Source organism: Anguilla rostrata, chromosome 2 (genome assembly GCF_018555375.3).
Source record: "Anguilla rostrata isolate EN2019 chromosome 2, ASM1855537v3, whole genome shotgun sequence".
Classification (NCBI taxonomy): domain Eukaryota; kingdom Metazoa; phylum Chordata; class Actinopteri; order Anguilliformes; family Anguillidae; genus Anguilla; species Anguilla rostrata.
Window position 1 is genome coordinate 6,893,419 of NC_057934.1, and position 19,424 is coordinate 6,912,842.

General features: G+C 42.8%; 1 protein-coding gene and 1 long non-coding RNA gene across 2 annotated transcripts in view; one reads left to right on the forward strand and one right to left on the reverse strand.

Moving 5' to 3' along the window:
* Positions 1-13,507, reverse strand: part of LOC135244653 (uncharacterized) — a 16,966-nt gene extending 3,459 nt beyond the window's left edge. The window contains exons 1-2 of the long non-coding RNA XR_010327025.1: positions 13,376-13,507; positions 6,009-6,049 (exon numbers count right to left, since the gene is read on the reverse strand). This is a non-coding gene — a long non-coding RNA (uncharacterized LOC135244653). The remainder of the gene's footprint in view (positions 1-6,008; positions 6,050-13,375) is intronic.
* A 40-nt stretch (positions 13,508-13,547) lies between these two features.
* map1lc3c (microtubule-associated protein 1 light chain 3 gamma) lies at positions 13,548-14,745 on the forward strand. The gene is made up of 4 exons (XM_064317109.1): positions 13,548-13,707; positions 13,804-13,859; positions 13,948-14,054; positions 14,359-14,745. Exons 1-4 carry the CDS (start codon positions 13,650-13,652, stop codon positions 14,564-14,566), a joined length of 429 nt encoding a protein of 142 aa, XP_064173179.1. The 5' UTR covers positions 13,548-13,649; the 3' UTR covers positions 14,567-14,745.
* The last annotated feature ends 4,679 nt before the right edge of the window (positions 14,746-19,424 follow it).

Consider the following 19,424-nt stretch of genomic DNA (forward strand, 5'->3'; position numbering starts at 1 on the left):
GCCCACGTACGCACAATATTGCATCCACGCCGCATACTTAATCTAACGCTTGTGGAAATGATAATATGCGATCAACCAAGGCTCTGTCTGAGAAGGTTAAAAGCTTAATAACTAATGACCTGCTAAAGCAGAGGTGGCATAGCTGGCTAAAACCCGCTGATGCCACAGAACACGAGCAATAAAAATGCATGACAGACATAACGGATGTCACCCCAAAAGCTTGACACCTGCAGTGGGTCTGTGAGGAAAACAAAACAACGCATAAGGCGTAAGTTTGAACGTATGTGACATCAATAAGCTCTGGCTGGACTGCTGACTTTCACTTGGGCTAATGTTCAAATACTACTAGAAAACTCTTACAAACTGAATTTTTTTTTCCTCTCTCAGAGAACCACCCTACAGGGTGTTAAACTATAAATGCATTAGCATTTAAAAAGGTCATCCTCCTGAAACTATGTAGAGAGGAAAATTCTCTCTTGCATTAAAGGCAAAACGGGTGGATGACAAATATTCAGAGGGAAAACAGAACAGCCAAACAGAAACCATAAGACACACAAACCAGAGGTGGAGTTGTTTCTATTGGAATTCAAATCCGTGAAACTAACTGAAAATCAATTAAGTAATTGAAAATTACCTTCCTTAAGGGGGAGGAGTCTGTACACCTGGCTCCTCCCACGCAGAATCTCTCTCTAGAGAGATTAAAAAGGGAAGTTACGGATTGTGAGGCTGCTTTTGCTCCAAGCGGATTGGTTCTGGCTGGTATTAGCTTGCACTTTATTGGAAGTCTGTGGTTGACTTGGCTCCAGTTGAAGCTTCATCTGCATGACATCATGAATGGTGGTTTTATGCACGTTCAGGATATTAGCATCACATCGCTCATATCAGCGATGTACGCAGCTAACCTTCATAAAATACATTTGTACAGCTGGATATTTACTGAATCAGTTCAGGTTAAGTACTTTGCTCAAGGGTACAACTGAAGTGCCCCACCTGGGAATCAAACCTGCAACCTCTGGGTTTAAGTCGCATTCAGTGCAGAAAGTGGTGAGCGAAGACATATGGCACATATGAAAATTCGGTCTCTGAAGCGGAATCAAGATGTTGTACTTTCACTGCAGAAAGACATCTGAATCCACAATCTGGCCAATCACACGCTCCAGAACAATATCTATGACTAATAAGCTTGTTAAGCTCGTCAGAAGGTGGGGGCGGGGAATGTTCACACTGTGTCGCTTTGCAGAGGCTGTAAACCAGCCAATCAGCTGCTTTCCCGGGCCCAGGTTGTCAGTGTTCGCGATGAGCAGAATATTCAATACCGTGAATTTACAATTAAAATGAGGCACAAGGTGAGTTTTCCGTGATTTTCACATTTTGTCGTGACTGAGACGGATCTTATTTTACACGTCGAAATTTATGCGCGTTTCTCCCTCCAGAGTTCAGTTGGGTTTCTGCCATCCACATCCACAGCAGAACCAGTGTGAGTACCTGTCACAGTACTGGACTGGGGCCCTAGGATTTGATAATGCCTGTAGGCTGCCTAAAGGTTTTCTTAGAGAGAGCATGTTTACGTGATTAAAATCTTGATTGATGACCTTTTTTTTTCTCCAAAAAAAAATGTATTCTTAAAAAAAAAAAGTGAAATCTCAAAACACAAAGGACCAAAAAAAAGCAACTTGTGGACACTGCATTCTGGGAAATAGTATTCTCCACGGAGCTCATGGCTTTAACAGGTGTAGATCAAAGCTAAAATTGAACCGAGGTGAGCCAGGGATACCCACTAGAATGCTGTGGGAGCATTCTGGAGTCCCCAGGTGCACAGGACGAGAGACTATTTTCTCCCTGGACAATCCCCACTGATTGGGTTCACTAATTTATGGCCTATTGTAGGCAAATGGCACACCTAGATCATCTGTAGGGCCCATTCTTGTCCTTGTATGTATTAACATCTTTACACTGTTATGTTATGTATGTTTACACAGATGACACTGCCGCTGAGTGAATGTGATTATGGCCAATGCGACAGGAAAATGGAAAAACTCTGAGCTGAGGGAGCCCACGCAGGCCACAGCAGTGGGGCAGGGACACTGGAGCCAAGGGCCCTCAAAGCCCACAGTTTGCTAGTCTCTCCAACTCTTCTTCAGAAGCCCACTAACCCAGCCGGACGCATGCAGTCCGTCCCTCAGTGGGAGAAATCAGTCTGTCTCCCACAGCAAGACGTGGAGAAACAAAATACACACATGCAAACGAGCACAAAAAAACGCACACAAACACACACACATGCATGCACACACACACAAACACACATCACATACATGCACACACACACAAACACACACACATCACATACATGCACACACACACACACACACACATATACACACATGCATGCACACACACACATCACATACATGCACACACACACAAACACACACACATGCATGCACACACACACATCACATACATGCACACACACACACACACATTTTTTGGGTACATTTATTCAAAGTCACATTTTGTATTTTTTGAATATATGTATCAAGTGTTCCCCTCTGCCCTCACAAGAAAACAAATCCTCTTTTTAGAAAGGATTTAGAAACTCGCCCCCCGCAGTAAATCTTGCGCGGTTGTTCCCTCTGTCCTCCATATCTTAAAACACAGTGGAGAAACCGCCACTGTCAAATCCAAGCTCATAAATAAAAAATAAAAAAAACTCTCCATCTCATCTCAGACAATCCTGTGAATCCTCCGGCTAGCATGCCCACAATGCACTGCACTGCTTCTCAGTTCAAAAGGGTCTTTCGGTTCCAATCTCGCAGAGAGCGGCTCTGATTAAAACTGGCCAGGGCAGGACCCTCCATTCTCTCTCTCTCTCTCAGTCTCAGATATTGCGTTTTTATTATTATTATTTTTTTAGACAGATGAAAGACCCCCCCCCTCCCTTAGAGGACTCTGTCCTGTGACTGCTACTTCACCAGCAAGAATTTCAAAGACCACCACTGACCTTTTCTGATAAAGACTGGACAATCTGCCACTGGCCGTCCATGTTCACAATATTTTAGGTGGGGGGCCAGTGTAGTTATAAGGGTAAGGGAACTGGGCTTGTGACTCCAAAAGGTTCAGTTTCCAGGTGGGGTGTCCTTACCATTGTGTCCTTGAGCAATGAACTTAATCCGAACTTCTTCAGTATAAATATCCAGCTGTATGAATGGATTTTATGCAAATATACGCTGTGTAAGTCACTCTGAATAAGAGCATCTGTTTGAATACCTCGGATGTAAAATGTTAACAGACAAACATTTTAGACTAAGGAATGCTGATGTAGTGTAATGTTTTGGATACTGGGCTTGAAACCTCGGGAGGTTGTAGGTTCGATTTCCAGTTTGTACCAGCGAGTAAGGTGCTCAAGCTGTTTGACTTCAGTACATTTCCAGCCATCTAAATATATTGCACGTATTAAAAAGAAAACGTATGTGAACGGCTCTGATATACAGTATCTGCTGCACGCTCAAATGTCATGCAAAGGGCAGTGAATATATAAATACATATATACTGTAAGGGTTCGCTTTCCAGTGAAAGTGGGAGAATTCAAAGGTAATGCACCGGGGAACTGAAGAGGAGGAACAGGCCACATCGGTGCAAACATCCCCCGCTCGCTCTCCAAATATAAAACACCTGGCAGCGGGAGAACGGCGCGGACAGGGAGAGAGAATTCCCATCATGCCCCTGCACGCGTGAGGCTGATAAAGACTCAAGCTTGCGGTTTTATGCAATCCACAAAAGGCAGGAGATGAATCCCGTGTTCCCCCCCTCCCCCCCCCCCCCCCCGACCCGATCCAGTTGCGAAAGTGTGAGCTTGCATCAGGCTGAGTAAACGTGTTCCTCCGAGCCCTGAACTCTGGAGATACCGAGAAAAACCTGAGAAAAGGGCACGCTTTCGGCACGTCGAAAAAAACAAACACGCTCGGGCTCCGTCCCAAGGAATGTACACTATGACATTTACATGATAAGTTTTATGATACAGCGAAACAGTGAACTGCAATCGCACTCTGAAAGAACAGGCTCTGTGGTTATGCCAGGCTATCTCAAACTCAGGTTCCCTGAAGGGCTGCTGTGTCTGCTGACATCTGATGTGTTCCTGCACTTAAGAGCTTAATTTAAGTCAATGATTCGCTAAAGAGTCTGCACACCTTGCTTCCAGGGCCTAAATTGGTTGCTGATTGAAAGGTTATTACAAAAAACCACCAGAGACTGCGAGTTTGACTGGAGGACTGGAGTTTGAGACCTGTGGGCTACAGGAGTCTGATATGGAACAAGCTGACATCTCTGTTGAGACCTACCAGAAGGAGGCATTGTGCTTTAATCTAAATACAAAGATGATAGCTTTGAACCATTGGCAACCAACACATGTTTAATTACAGTATGTTCACTTGCACAATACAATTGGCATTTGTCTCTACATAACTTTTTTTACAGCAATATTTTCAGTGTACAATCAAGAGAACTTTCTAAAGAACTCTTCAAGAGAGCTTTATTGGTGCAAAAATAGCTCCCTCATTAGACTCCATAAAGTCTGATAGACTTCATTTTACGGTGAAATTTTTTTGTTGTTTGTCATCAATTTGCACATTCAGAAATGTCATTTTGCTAAAGAATAAATGGAGTGCAATGAGAACCGCTGAAGAGCTAATGAACGAAGTGAAATGAATGTGAATGCTTAAACGAGGCACTGTTGCAGTAAATGCATTGATTTGGCCTTAAATGAAGCTCGGGCTATGGACAGGCAGGGCACTGGAAATGCCCGGATATAAAACGAATGCAAGAATACAGTATTAAAAAAAGGCGTACGCAACCAGTGAACCGTAAAACGGTAGATTTATGTAATGTTTCCAATTATTTAATAGTTCCGTGTGTTTCAGTACATCTGTTTGTTCAGGTGGAATAACATCCATCTGTTCTGTGGTGTTAGCGAAAGGAGGGCATTATTTGCTTGGCTTTTGCAAGTAAGGCTGGTCATTTACAACTAATTGGCACAGAGAAAAGACTATGTTTCATATATCTTTACACAATTTCAAAGTCTTGGTTAGAACCATTGCATATTTTTGGTGCCTATAGCAAAGTCCCTAAAGTCCCTATCGCTAACTAAAAACAATTTGAATTTATTTATTCTTATTTATTCTTCTGCCTAGTTGGCTTTGCAGAGGTTAGGTCTGAATAGTGTTCACTGTGTGAACTAAACTGTGTTCTTGGCTAGAAATAGCTGTACAAAATAAGTATTGTACCTTACTGAACCTGTGTCTAGCAGTTGTCTATGACCATGAAATGCACTTTTTGTACGTCGCTTTGGATAAAAGCGTCTGCCAAATAAATGTAATGTAATGTAATGTAATTTCACCCATACGTTTCATCTTTTCATTGTTTACATGAAGGCTTTTTGTTTTATTTGACATAATATTCAAACTGCCATAGACTGTCGAGCAACAAAAAGAGGAATATGCTTGAAGTAACGATAAAATACCAGTTACTATATAGTACTAACCTCAGCTCATATTATCTCATATTACTGAAAGGTTTGTGTGCCTGTATGTAAGGGATTGCATGTGTACCTGCGTGTGATGATGCATTCATGCCCGTGTTCATGCACTTGTGTGTGCCTCCATGTGCATACAGTACATGTTAATGTGGCTGTGAGCACATAGCAAACTTGAGTGCACACACTATACATAAATGTGCCTGCATGTTTTAAAGGGCCTGTGTGTGTGTTTGTATGAATGTATTCTTGAGTGCGTAATGTGTGCACATTTATGCCTGCATTCATGTGTGTACGTGCACGTGTGCCAGCCACTGGGGATTCATGCATGGTGTATGAGCAAAAGAAGAACTGGCCCCAGTGTTCAGCCTGTTTCTCAGCAGATTACAGGGCCATCCACCCATTCACAGGAGTGGGCCAAAGGCCACACCCCCTTGTGGAAAAGACAACATTACCCACCATGCCGTGCAAACGGACATACCTTCAGTTTCCCGCTCCATTTTCCCCTCTCTCGGGACTCTCCTAAATTATATTAAAATATATGAATATATTATACAGAATACATTAATATCTAAGTATATTAACTCCACATGCAATCTTCTGAATCATGCAAAAGTCACCAGATCACATCTTCTCATTCACCTCACTCCATACGTGCAACATTTATGTAGCCTTGCTTTATATTGTCACGATTGGTTTGGATCAAATTGAGAACAGAGGCGTAATACTTTCAATTCTGTGCTGCGTGGTGGGTGATCAGTGCTGAAATCTGTTGTCACTTGAGTTTTACAACGTTATTCTACATGGCAGGTACAAGCTTTCAGTTTGACTTCTGGGACTGGCTACATCGCACGTGATATATCTTTTAATGTGCGACATCAGTCACATCTGCAAGATAAAACAGCTATCTGCAAGTGGGAACACTGTGTGTGGGTGTATGTGCGTTTGTGTTATGTGAGAGAGCAAGAGAGGGAGAGAGAGAGAAAGAGAGGTATAGAGAGAGTGGAGGGAGGGTTGTACTCCATCCGTAGAGAAGCTATGTGTTGTGAAATGTCAGCAGACACCGCTGGGTGGATTCTGCGGATGATATTGTTAGATAGTTAGTTGAACTATGCGGTTGTTCCCTGCACTTGGACCGGTACTTCTCTCTAGGGGTTTCGTCATACTTGTTCCTGGTTATGGTTATACACTTTGTTGTACGTCGCTCTGGATAAGAGCGTCTGCCAAATGCCTGTAATGTAATGTAATGTAATATAGCCTCACCATTCATTCCTTAATCTGAACCAGCAAACATGCACAGTAACTACTCAAGTAAAGAGAGAGTCTTAACTTTCTTGTCTTTGTAACTTTCCACTTTCTCCACCCCCTATTGTCTTAAAAGTACTATGACCCCTGGCAGTTAACAGTACTATAACCCTCCTATGACCTCAAAGTCAAAACAAACAAAATGAGATTCTCTTCACTCACCTGGCCATTTACAGTATAAACTAATTGAATAGGCTGGAAAGGCGTTTAAGGAAGTGCATTTGTGAAAAGAGCTGCTGGTTTCAATCTTGGGTGGGACAAAGCCGTTATATCCTTGGGCAGAGCTCTTTCCTGGGCATGAAAAAGGATCGCTTCCGTTCTGTTAAACTGTAATAATCTCTTATCATGCAAGATATTAGTCACTCCAGATAAAGGTGTCCTACTAAAGAAATAAATGCACACATTGCATAATAATCACATAATAATCATCAAACTTGTTGAGTTCAAGATGTTTTTTCAGAAGACACAAGTCTCTTTTTGCTAGAGTTTCTTTTATTTTTTTACACAAACAATTTGCACGTAAATGATCGACGAAAGTCACTGATGCCTTAAGTCCACAGCTCGTGATTACCCTTTACAACCACTGCGTTTAATAAGATTACTGTTTTAGCACAGGGCTCAAGGGCTAATTGCCAACTCATTCACCGAGCGATCGCCAGGGGAAACTCCGCCAGCCGTGGACTTCGCTCTCTCAGATGAATCTCGCTTAGCAGGTATAAGCACACAGTGAAATGTCCAATCTCAGCTCAACTCAATCGCAGCACACGCGCAAGTCCAATAAGGACATTATGTACTCTGCAAGAGCTGATCTAACACTGAACCTTATACTGTGCACTGCCCGAGAGAAAGGAGAGAAAAGACATTTTCTATGGCAAGCGAGGACGTTACCGGCGAATTTTCGCTCGGACAAAGAAAAGTTTTTTTTAAAAATGGGATTCATCTGATCAGCACATTCATCTGTAGTCTGGGTTTCTTTAGAAATTAAGACCCGACACAGACACGTAGCCAGCTAGCCTCTGCTGACATAGCCAGGCTGCTATCCATACAGATGCTAATGCTGTCTAATAATCCTTTAACGCTGCTGACGTCAGCGCTTACTGCTCTCTGTACCTTAACACAAATATTTAATAATGAATGCGTCCCTTGTGCCAAGAAAACACTGCTCTGTACCTAGAAGAAACAGCCGTAATACTGGGATCACATGCATGCTCTGCATAGCTGACTTGTGGAATAGTTAGTTCTCTTTTGATGTATGATGAAGTATCTACAACCAATAAACATAGTCATAAACCCTAATTTTATTTTATTTTGAGAGGGGCTTGATTTAGTTATACCCCTTAATGGACAATCTGTGTGAATATGCTTCTGTTGCAGCCAGTAATGAGTAAATAAATACAAAAGTCCATTTTAAGCAGTTTTCAAAATTTTACAGCACGATACACTGTACTGCTCACCTCATTTTGGGCCCCATAAAAAGCTCTTACATCAGGCCCCAACACTCCAGAAAATGCTGTGCTCTAATATTTTAGGAGGGTCCCTGTCAGTCAAGGCCCTTGGAATAGTTATTTTTTCACTCAGAGTTGTCAGGGGAACAAACAGCTTGCCAGGTCATGTAGCGACGGCAGAGCCCCTTGGGGTGCTCAAGTTCAGGCTTGACACGGCGCTAGCTGTTTCTAGCCTGTATGAGATGAGGTCAACAGCCTGTTCTCCTCATTATATATTCTTATGCTTTTTTTTGTTCTACTATAGGGCACCATAAAAGCCCATGTAACTGATACATGTGACACAGTATAGTTTCTCAGGCCACCTAGACGATCTTCTCCACAGTGACTTACACAGCGTACAATCATTCAGCACGTACCACCCATTTACTCCTTTAAGGTGTTGGATCGCAAATATGTGATTAGAATGTTCTTAACTGACAATTCTAACAATCGCTACTGGTAACTGAAAGCAATGGAGTTCTAGAACACAGATTCATACATTTGAAAAATCATTCCAAAAAAACTGCTCTTCAAAGGGTTCATATCTTTCTATCTAAGGCTGCAGTGACAGTGCCTTAAAACTGGGAACAGAACCTGGGAATCCCTGTTCCCTGATCATACGACTCTGCTGCCACTGCTTCTGCTACGCACTGTAGCAGTGAGAGTCATGAGAAGAGATGGCTATCCCCCCCCCCCACGTGAGACCGAACCGGGACGTTTTTTCACCCAGTAAGCGTTTTCTAAGGTCCCGTGTGGAGAGCCGCACCGCGTCACCGTGAAGGTCACGGGTTCGATTACATCCCACACTGCACTGCTTACGCAGGTATGGCTCAGCTCCAGAGAGTGAGGGGAACAATGGCAGAGCAAAGCCTCAGTGATGTGGTGTGCACTTTTTCATAAATCCCCCTGGATAAAAGTGTCTATATCAGGAGTGCCCACCATTGCGGACACAGTAAATTTAAAGTTTCATTTAATTCTAAACCGCCTCATTCACAGGTTTAAAAACACAGACCTTTACAGGTACATTCAATTTATTCTTCTTCAACATTTCCTCCATTCTGACTGATAAGCACACATTATCTCTCTGAATTACTATGGCATCCAAACACCTTTTAATGTATACTCTAGCAATCGACTGCTCCAACACGCATGCCTTCCTTATCTATATTACACACCTTCCGACATTGCCCACATTAACACCTGCAATCAATCCTGTGCTGAACAAACTGACTTTGCTTTGTTTTCCAGAGTATCCATCTGTGCTATAATTAGATATAACAGATGACAAAAAATATATATACTTGTTCTCCCAGAGGTACCTAGCCACATTTGTACCAAACCCAAGTTGGAAACATTTAGGCACTGGACTAGCATTTAGAATACGTCATCGATCTAATATTATTGATTGGGTATGTTTGTATTCTGAATTCTGAATGCAAAAAAACATTAGTAGGATAAAAAAAAAAATCTGATTGACAGGGCTCAGAAAATGGGTGGGGCTTTAGACAGAAGGAATGGAGAGATTGGTTGTGGGTTGCAGAACTGACTCTAGAGCCGGGCGCTGGCATAACTGCTCTAGCCAATCGTTCAAGGCCACACCCATCCCTGGGCCACACGATTCAATATTATAATTATTTATCATTATGTTATTTAATGCTTTTGGGGTCACAACAACATTCTTGTTTAGGGCCACAAAAACCCAATGGCCAGTTCTGAGTTGGAATGTGAACCCCAGTGTCCTAGTTAAATTCCAACTAAAGCTGACTCTCTCTATATCTCTGTACCCCCCCCCCCCCCCTCCTCAGGGTGATTCCTCAGGTCATCACCGCAAAAGAGGCCTGAGATCTCAGCTGTCATACCTGGTGAAATGAAGGAGGGATAAGTAAAAAAATTTTATGTGATTTAATCAAAGTCTGATTGATCTGTAAGAAATATGATTTTTTTGTGTGTGTGTGAGTGTGTGTGAGGTCACAGGCACAGATAGAGTAGAAAATGATAATGCTGGCAGGAGGTCGCACTGCACCGAAAAACATGAGTCATCAGAGTTGGGGGGAGGGGGGGTGGGGGAGGACAGTGCACCTTCCTCAAACCAAGCGCTGGATTTGAGCTTAATGTGCGCAATCGACTGCGGCTTAATTAAACAATAAGGCGAACGATGACCGATCGCCCCGGCGGCGACGGGTCGCGTCCGCGTGCGATTAAAGTCCGCAATGTTCTCTGGGACCGCAAACTCCATTCCGCGGGTGGTCATGCGCCTGGAGGACCGCAGCAGCGTTCCCACCGGGTTTCGGGCGCGCTTACGTAAAACACGCCAATCCAAAAAGCTGTCCATCTGACTCATCGTCTCCTGATTACTCATTTCCATCTCCTTCAGCCTGCCTGCCATTGCATAACCCCCCTATCCTGGCATAACTGCCATCTCTTCAATTTCTTTTATTTTTTATTTTTTATATTCCTCCTGAAATTATCCCTTTCAAAACCTGCCACGCTCGATCAAGTGTTCTCAGCCTGGCATTAAGACGCACCGTAATGAAGCTGAACGCTCTGTTCCTCTTGTTCCTCCAAAGGCTTTTCATAGCTCGGATCAAACAGGACTTTTTTTCTCGGAAAAGAACGCGCTGATGATTTCACCCGATGTTAAACCACCCCCCCCCCCCGAGTCGTGCTACAATAGACATACACAGCCTGAAGGACCGAAGCGCTGCAGGTCATTATAGCGAACGGTCGGACTGAGCGATCGGAGACAGACCACCCTGAGAATGGACGTGGTGGTAAAATCTGTACACGTGTTCAAACACAGTCAGTTCTCTGGGTCAAGAGGCCAGGGATGCTGAATTCAATTCAGAACTTACATACAGGCTGGCATATGAGAAAGAGAGAAATGGAGAGCCAGAGGTATAGAAAGAAAGATATCAAATACCAACATGACTGCTAGTCCTTCCCTGGAACCATGAACATAATGTAAACTGGATTATACTGTACTGACCAACTCTGAGGTCCCCAAAGACCTAGTCCTTTAATGCCCTGGCAGACATCCAACCAATGAGACTTCCCAGCCCAGACTTGACCTTTGACCCCCATATATTTAATTCTATTTATTTTCCCTGCCAGGAAGTCCCGTCAAATCAAGGTTCTGCCACAGATTTTATAGAACCTGACCAGATAATTAGCTCCGACATTCATTCGGCCCACTCATTTTATTACCCACAAGAGTTTCCGTGTTGGCAAGAGGAATTTCCAAAGCTTCTAAATGGCCGTTGAATCTCTATCACATTTGGTTCCGCCTTTTTTCCCCCCAGCTAATCTCTAACCTGCTGGTAGGGGCCGCAAGTGATCAACAAGTGCTTCACCTGGCGGAGATCTGCACTCTACTGAGTGCACTCTTCTAGTTTTTTTTTTTTTTTTTTTTTTAATTGGCTTTAATTAAAAAAATTTTACTTTATTTATTTCCAAAATCTGGGACGTTTCATAGATTACTAATCAACGGTACTGCCGAATGCCTTGTGTGCCTTGTGCTCCACATCGGCTGCAGAGATGGCAGCAGAGCTGCAGCTGTACACGGGCAGGCACTCCAAACTGGAGAGAAAACGAGGTGAAAAAGCACTAAAGAGAAACATTAGAGCTCAAATTGCCGGGGAAGCTATTTGGGAGAGGCAGACTTAAAAATGCACTTCGTGTGGAACAGCTCCTCACTCTGCCCCCCCCCGGCTGTGCTCTACAGGCACTGCTCTAGATGACTGAACACTGCGTGCAGCTTGGGGGGGAACGGGAGGCATTTTGGGTGGGGGCGGACATGTTCCCCCATCCCATCCTGTCAGCCAGCGTTAGAATCAGGGAAAACTCTCCTCCACAATAATGACAGTATTACTTTGCCACACAATTTATCATTTATTTTATTTTATTTTTTAAATACAGCGCATCTCTAACCCTCAAGTCTGCTTCTCTCAACTTTGGTTTTTGCCAGAAGCCATTCACTACAGAACACACATCCACACAGGATGCTTCATCAACCTTCTTTCATTTTGTATATGAACCCATCAACCAGATCACCTCATCCAACCATTTTTTTTATTTTATTTCCTAAGATAAATGACTACTTTTTCCTGTAAATGTGTGGTATTGTGCATATTATATATAATATACTATACTGTATTTATATTATATTTATATTTATATGGATATATATGTACATTTTAGTATGCTATCCTGAAAAAAGACATTCAGGGGGAGGGAATCCACATGGATTTAAAAAAGAAATTCAGTGGCACAAGTCCACAATCAAATATTTGATCAGCTGTGTAATGCAATAAAAGGTCACCTACAACATCTACAACAGTGAGAAATGAGGCCATCTACTGGTATTTAAAATACACTACATAATATATAATGTAATGAACAGAAATAACTGAACAGGTTAATCATGGACTGAACTGAGTAGATACAATTTAAGAAAATAATAAAAAGGGGACTATCAATTACATCCCACTCTGAACGAATACAGATAAACTGGTAACTGCAAAAAAAAGCAAAAAAAAAAAAAACAACAGGACAACCTAGCGCAAATACAGAGCAGCAGATCTGGGTCAAATATTTACTTACATATAAATGGCATGCAATACGGTTTCCCAAATAGAGTACTAAAACACACAAAAAACAAACTGCTTTCCCCAGATTTAAGCAAAATTGACTGCGAGGTGAACACAGGCTTAAAGATCACAACTTAATGCAGAACAACGGTATTTGTAGGACCAGTAGTTCTTTGAGGTCTGACATTTGGGTAGCTGCATTAACGTGCAATGCTTCACTGGGAATGTAATTAAAAATGTGTAAATTGTACACTTATTTGCATAATAATATTTAAAGTTAACCATTCGCATTTTCAAAAACGTGTTCCCTTGTTTTACAGTTAGTGCAGGTAGTACATTTTTCATATAAATTGTGTTATAAACGTCTTGCGATCAGGCATGACGAAAATTAAGTAAGTTGGGCTTCTGATTCAGAAAATAAATTGGTTGTTTGAGGCCAGGAGGAGATTCATCGTAGCAACGTAGTTTCTTACCTGTTTTTGACTATGGTGGCCGTACAGCTGACATCCTGGAAAGACCAAAACAACAACAACAACGACAACATGTAACCGAATCATATACGTTTAATTTATCTTCCACCGCGTGAAAATATAAGCGGTGCTATCAGAACACAACTACGTCACTGCGAAGGCCCTATTTAATGTCGACCTCTTGCCCCACCCCTACGGATTGCTTCAGTAGACAGGGACAAGGGGCAGAGGTGAGAGGTGAGAGCAAGATTTGGTTTGTGACTTGTCACATACCATCATGCCTCCACTGGAGAAACCACAACATACCAAGCCCTTCAAACTCAGGAAAAGTTTTGGTAAGATATCTTATTTGAAACATTGCAATGGATTTAATGTTTGCACTCAAGATGCCATTTGTTCCTTACGCTTTTCCTCCCAACCCTTTTCCGCAGCGACAAGAAAGCAAGAGGTAGCCGGGATTCGCTCAAAATTTCCAACCAAGATTCCCGTAAGGCTTCGTTCTTTTCTTTTTTTTAAGTATCACCCCTGTCTGAATGTGTTGTCTTGGCTGTGTTCTAATTTAAAACTTTCTTCAGGTTATAATCGAAAGATACTCCAGGGAAAAGTACCTGCCTCCGCTGGATAAGACGAAATTTCTTGTCCCACAAGAACTATCCATGACTCAATTTGTAACCGTTATCAGGTGAGTATTTCATGGCATTGGAACATTTTCGGAAGATGTAACTTTCTGTGATTACCTTTTGGTATAATCGCACACGTTAAGTTTAGCAAGTGACTAATTGCTTAATGCGAGTGACCGGAGCTGCCTTATGAGGTTAATTAGAAAATGCATTTCGCCCGGTGGAGTGTTGGCCTCCGCAGAAATCTGCAGCTCAAGGCTTGCATCTCGGCTTTGCAATGTGGTCGTGTTTTAAAACCTTTGCAGAAACCATGGAGCTCGTTCCTAATTGATGTGGACTTTTTCCTCTCTCTCGCTCTCTTTTCAGAAACAGGATGTCTCTCATGCCAAGTCAAGCCTTCTATTTGCTAATTAACAACAACGGACTGGCCAGTATGTCACTCACCATGGCACAGGTCTACAAGGACCACAAAGACGACGATGGCTTTCTGTACATGACGTACGCTTCTCAGGAAATGTTCGGGAACACTCGAGAATGCATGGACGCGTTTAAAACTAGTCACGTAGCTGACTAGTTTGCTGATCAAATCCTTCTTTTTTTTTTTTAGTCCGGAAATATACAGTTTTAGCAGATCCAATAGCAGATTGCGCATTTCTATGTACTTTTGCATTTATGAAACCATACCCCCTGATTTTATTATTTTTTTTGTATAATTTTTAAAGGATGAAAATAATAAACTATTGTTTGGAATGAGCTGGTTGTACAATTGGTGTTTCTTAATTGATGGGTTAAATGGTTAACCTACTGATTTCATTGGTTAAAAGGGCTCCATATACAAGGAACAGGTTTTAAAGGCATTCCAGACTGCTGATTGGCGTCAGCCCAAGGTCTTGTTTCGTTTGCCAAAGTTCTGTGCCTTGATAAACCTGCAGGGATAAATGTACCCATATTTGGATTGCGCCCCCTTGTGGCCTTGAATTGCCACCTCGATTTGGAGTTCCGTCTGCAGAAGACCGCTGGGCTGCACCATTTCTCCACACTTGACTAAGTGCACTTGCATACATTGGTGCTGTATTGTGATGCGGAACGTAACTTTGCATGTTGTGTCTAAATATGTATGAAGTTCCCAAGCGTGCAGGGATTTTGAAGACCATTAGAGACACTGTCCCAAGGTCCCTATTTCAAATAATTTACCGTTGTCACACTGCTAGTAATTGCTGTGCAAAGCTTGATGTGGGCTTGCCAACTTAAAAACAAACTAACCAAGCGTGCTAACATTATATTCACTTTAACAATACCATGATGACACTACAATATAAATTAAAATATAGTTGCACCGTTTGCATCTTTACAAACCTCTGATATTTCTTCGGTGGTGTTTTCCTCCAGTAAACACACAAGCCAGAAACCTCACGTCCAGCGTAAACAAACTATAAACATCACCATCCTGGTGCATTGTGGGTCTGTGTACTTGGCCGAATGAAGCTCTAGAGCACCCTTGGCGTATGTCTGGGTGAGGTGCACGAAGCGCACTGCACTTTCGATCATTTGAGAAATGGGACCCTCTTGTGCATTTACGCTGAGCCAGGGGTGGCCAATGTTATCCAGTGTGGGTGCAGGTTTTTGTTTTAGACCAGCACTAATAGACTCAGGTCTTAATCATGGTGAACTAATCATGGTCTTCAGTTAAGACCTTTGATAAATGGAATCAGGTGCGTTAGTGCTTGGCTAAAACGAAAACCTGCACCCACACCGACCCTTTTCAGATAAGATCGGACACCCCTGCACTAAGCACATGAACGCGCACACCAAGCTTGCAGGTGTGCATATTGGGACAGCCTCCATTAATCCTCAGAAGCGACGTACCCTTTTTTTTTTTTTAATTAGCGGAGCACATCCCCAGGATTTGGGCAGGTGTATTTCACAGCAGCTCTAAAGCTGGTCAGTCTCATAGCTCCAGACCTGGATCAAATGTGTATCTGTTTTGGATTCAAATACTTTTCTGTGCTCTATTGATCTTGCCTGGTGTCGTTGAGCCTGCCAATATGACCAGAAGGTGGGGTTTGCACTTTTTGAGAATATTTCATTGGTTCCAACACACCAGACAAGATCAGTAAAGTGTAGAAAAGTATTTGAATCCAAAACAAATACGTATTTGACCCAGGTCTGTTGCTAGAAGGATGTTCCAGGAAGCTCTTGTATACCACAAGGTGGCGCTATCATACCACTGAATATCAATATTGCTCAACATAAGGAAAACGGTCATTTTTACTCAAATAATGGCACTACAATGTAGGATCCGATGGAGGATAACTGATCGATACGCTCCATTTAGTTATCTGTCTTTATATTAAATGTCACATTGATATTATTAATTCTTTTCTTATACATATTCTCCTGACAGAAAAAAAGGTTAAGTGTTTTTATTTTTTGTCTTTGATGACAAATACACATCGCTGTGAAAATATTTTCAAAAGTATTATTTTATTTTATTGAATTCCATTGTAGTGTAAATTTCAGCACAGTAGAATATGTGGATCTTGAGAAGACCAGAGGCTTACAAGGGACAAAAATGAATTGCCTGAGCCTAGGAGGATATGTTTAAGTGGCTGTCCAAAATGAATTGCAAGCAATATCAAAGGTGACATATCACTATGATGGAAATCTATCTTGCATGATAGTTAATTGATCCATCAGGCAGCACTATCTACATGCATATGTTTATCCTTTATTTATTGATGCTTTGGTAAAATCAGGAAAAATGGGTTTTCCTGCAACAACTGCAAAGTTGATTATATATATGAACACAAAATCGAAATCTAAACAGTTCTTCTCAGATTAGACGCTGCTGTTAGAGTTTTCCACCAGGGAGAGCTCTTGAGTTTTGATAACGCACCATGTACCAAACCGGCAACAGATCCCACTGATAAAATGGTAGAGTTGTTTGCCATTATTCATCACAGCTTGGCATTAAGATTGGAATTTCATGACATTATATCACAATGCTGGTGAACAGAAAATTATTACTGTCTAATTTAGGGTCCTGCTCAATCATCTATATGAAAAATATTGAGTGGTGCTTGTGGCAGAACTGCATGTTGTAGCCTACTGAGCATTTTTTCCCTAAAACAGAATCAATGACAATCAGAAGTTTACTGTAGATGTTACCTCTGAATGTAATTTTTTCACCTTCTAATGCACTTTGTTGTTGTACGGTTATGTGCAGGTCTAGATCCTCTACAGGACTAGTTAGCATAACTACTGTAGGACTTGGAGAGGGTTGGCAAACTCCAGTCCTGGAGGGCCACAGTGTCTGCATGCATTTGTGGTTTCCTTTCAATCAACAACCAATCAAAGCCACAAGAACAAGTTCTATGGACTTCTTTAGCCAATCAATGACTTAAAATGAATCACTTGTGTCCTGAAACAAGCCGAAAATCAGCGGACACCACGGCCCTCCGGGGGGGACGGAGTTTGTCGCCTCTCGCTTTGGGCCGCGCGGGGCGCACCTGGCCACGGCGAGCTTCGCCAGAACCGGGCCCCGCTCAGCACAGCCGCGAAGTCCACATCCGCCCCGCCTGAGTCACGAAATGCTAATGTGTGCCTTTCGAGAGGGAGGAAATCAAAGCGCGAGGAACGAGATGAAAACCGCAATCAAGGGATGACACACACACACCGAAGCGGGCCCACGCGCCCCAATCAGGATCTCGCATCTAATTTATAATCCCCCCCCCCCACCACCCCCCCCCTCCCCTTTGTTGATTCAAGAGCGGCTTTGTTTGCATTACCAAATTACATTTGCTCATTAGGGAGAGCGTGCACATCATCAAATTGTTTCTCCTTCGAAATTAACCTTTTCCAGTGACTGCATTAATCGGAGGCTTGGGAAAGCCGAATTAAATGTTCCGACGACGTCGGGTTCGAGTGGAGGGAGCGAGCGCGAGAGGGGCGACGCCGTGGAGACAGCCCTCGCGCTAATGGTGTAGCGATCCCCGGCTTAATGTTCCCTCATAATCATTAACCAAAGGGGGTTTTTTTAGCAAATGCAAAGCACTTAAAACGAGCGCAGCCCCGCTATTCTTTGAAGCTAATTGCGAAAGTTTTCGAAATGTTGTAAAAAGTTGTTGAGTCCAACTTCTCCCGAGACCAACTGTCGTTTTTTATGTTATTCGTCGGTCTGTGGTTTTCTCCAGAAGAGAGCAACCCAGCGGAACACAGCAAGTGGTAGAAGGAACAAAATGAACCCCCCCCCCCCCCCCAAAAAAAAAGTGGTTTACACAGGTGTCCAAGAACCAAAAACAAAATGCAGAATTCAGCGTAGAATTCAAACGCTGAGATGTTAGGCGGAGAGAAAACAAACACTGAGATGTTAGAAAAATATGCATGTATTTTTAAACCCGCGATATCCTAAAAGTGCATCAGTGTAGAGTTATAAAAATATAAGCAGATGTTTCAGTCTGACCTTCTTCAGGGCTGTCCACATACTGAACAAACACTCAATGTAAGGACAAAGAAGTCAACAATGTAAATTAAACAGCTGGGTCCTAGATTAAACACGCAGTCAGGGCAATACAAGCATGGATCCCATCCCATCCTTCTCTTGAGTATCTGAAAAGAGATGCTATAGTTTGTGAGATAAGTTTCCTGCAACCTGATTGGTCCTAGCAAGTTGTGCTTACAGTTCATTGGTGTGTTTTCTGGATCATTGGTTCGTTTGGTTGTGCTGGCTTGAATCTCTGACTTCCATTTTAGCTCCATCCACTCAGTATCACCACTCTTAAAATGAAAATGGCCACAGGTTTCTTTTTTTTTTAGCAAAGCACATCCCCTTTAGTTGAGCAAACCTATTTCACATCAGAGTATCAATCTGGTCTGGCCCAAAGTATGTAAGGTTATGAGCGGTAGGTCTTAACTGCAGACCAGGGCTGTCCAACCCTGTTCCTGGAGATCTACTGTACTGCAGGATGTCATTTCAACCCTAATTTGGCACACCTTGTTCTACTAATTAGCAGCTCAAGCAGATCTCTAGCTGCTGAATGCTTTGTTTGGGTTGGAGTGAAAACCCAAAGGACGACAGATCTCCAGGAACAGGGCTGGGCAGCCCTCCTGTAAACAGACAGACACAACAGCAGTGTTATTGGGTACACCACGTTGAGGGGGATCAAAAATCGACACACCCAAGCCCTTTCTTTGAAGCTTGCTGCTGCTGCTACCTCATTCCACATCCACCTGGCTTTTCCATGCCTGGCAGACCTTTCCCAATAAAAAAAAAAAAACAACGGTAAGGGCAGGTGTGTGACAGCCGTCTCCATCTGCTTCAGTTCCCGCGTTAGAGACGTCCTTCTGCCGCGCTGTCAGTGAGCCCGGTTGTGGAGGGGGGGCGAGGGGGTTCAGCTGACACCGAGGCAGAACCTCTTTCAGCTGGGATATAT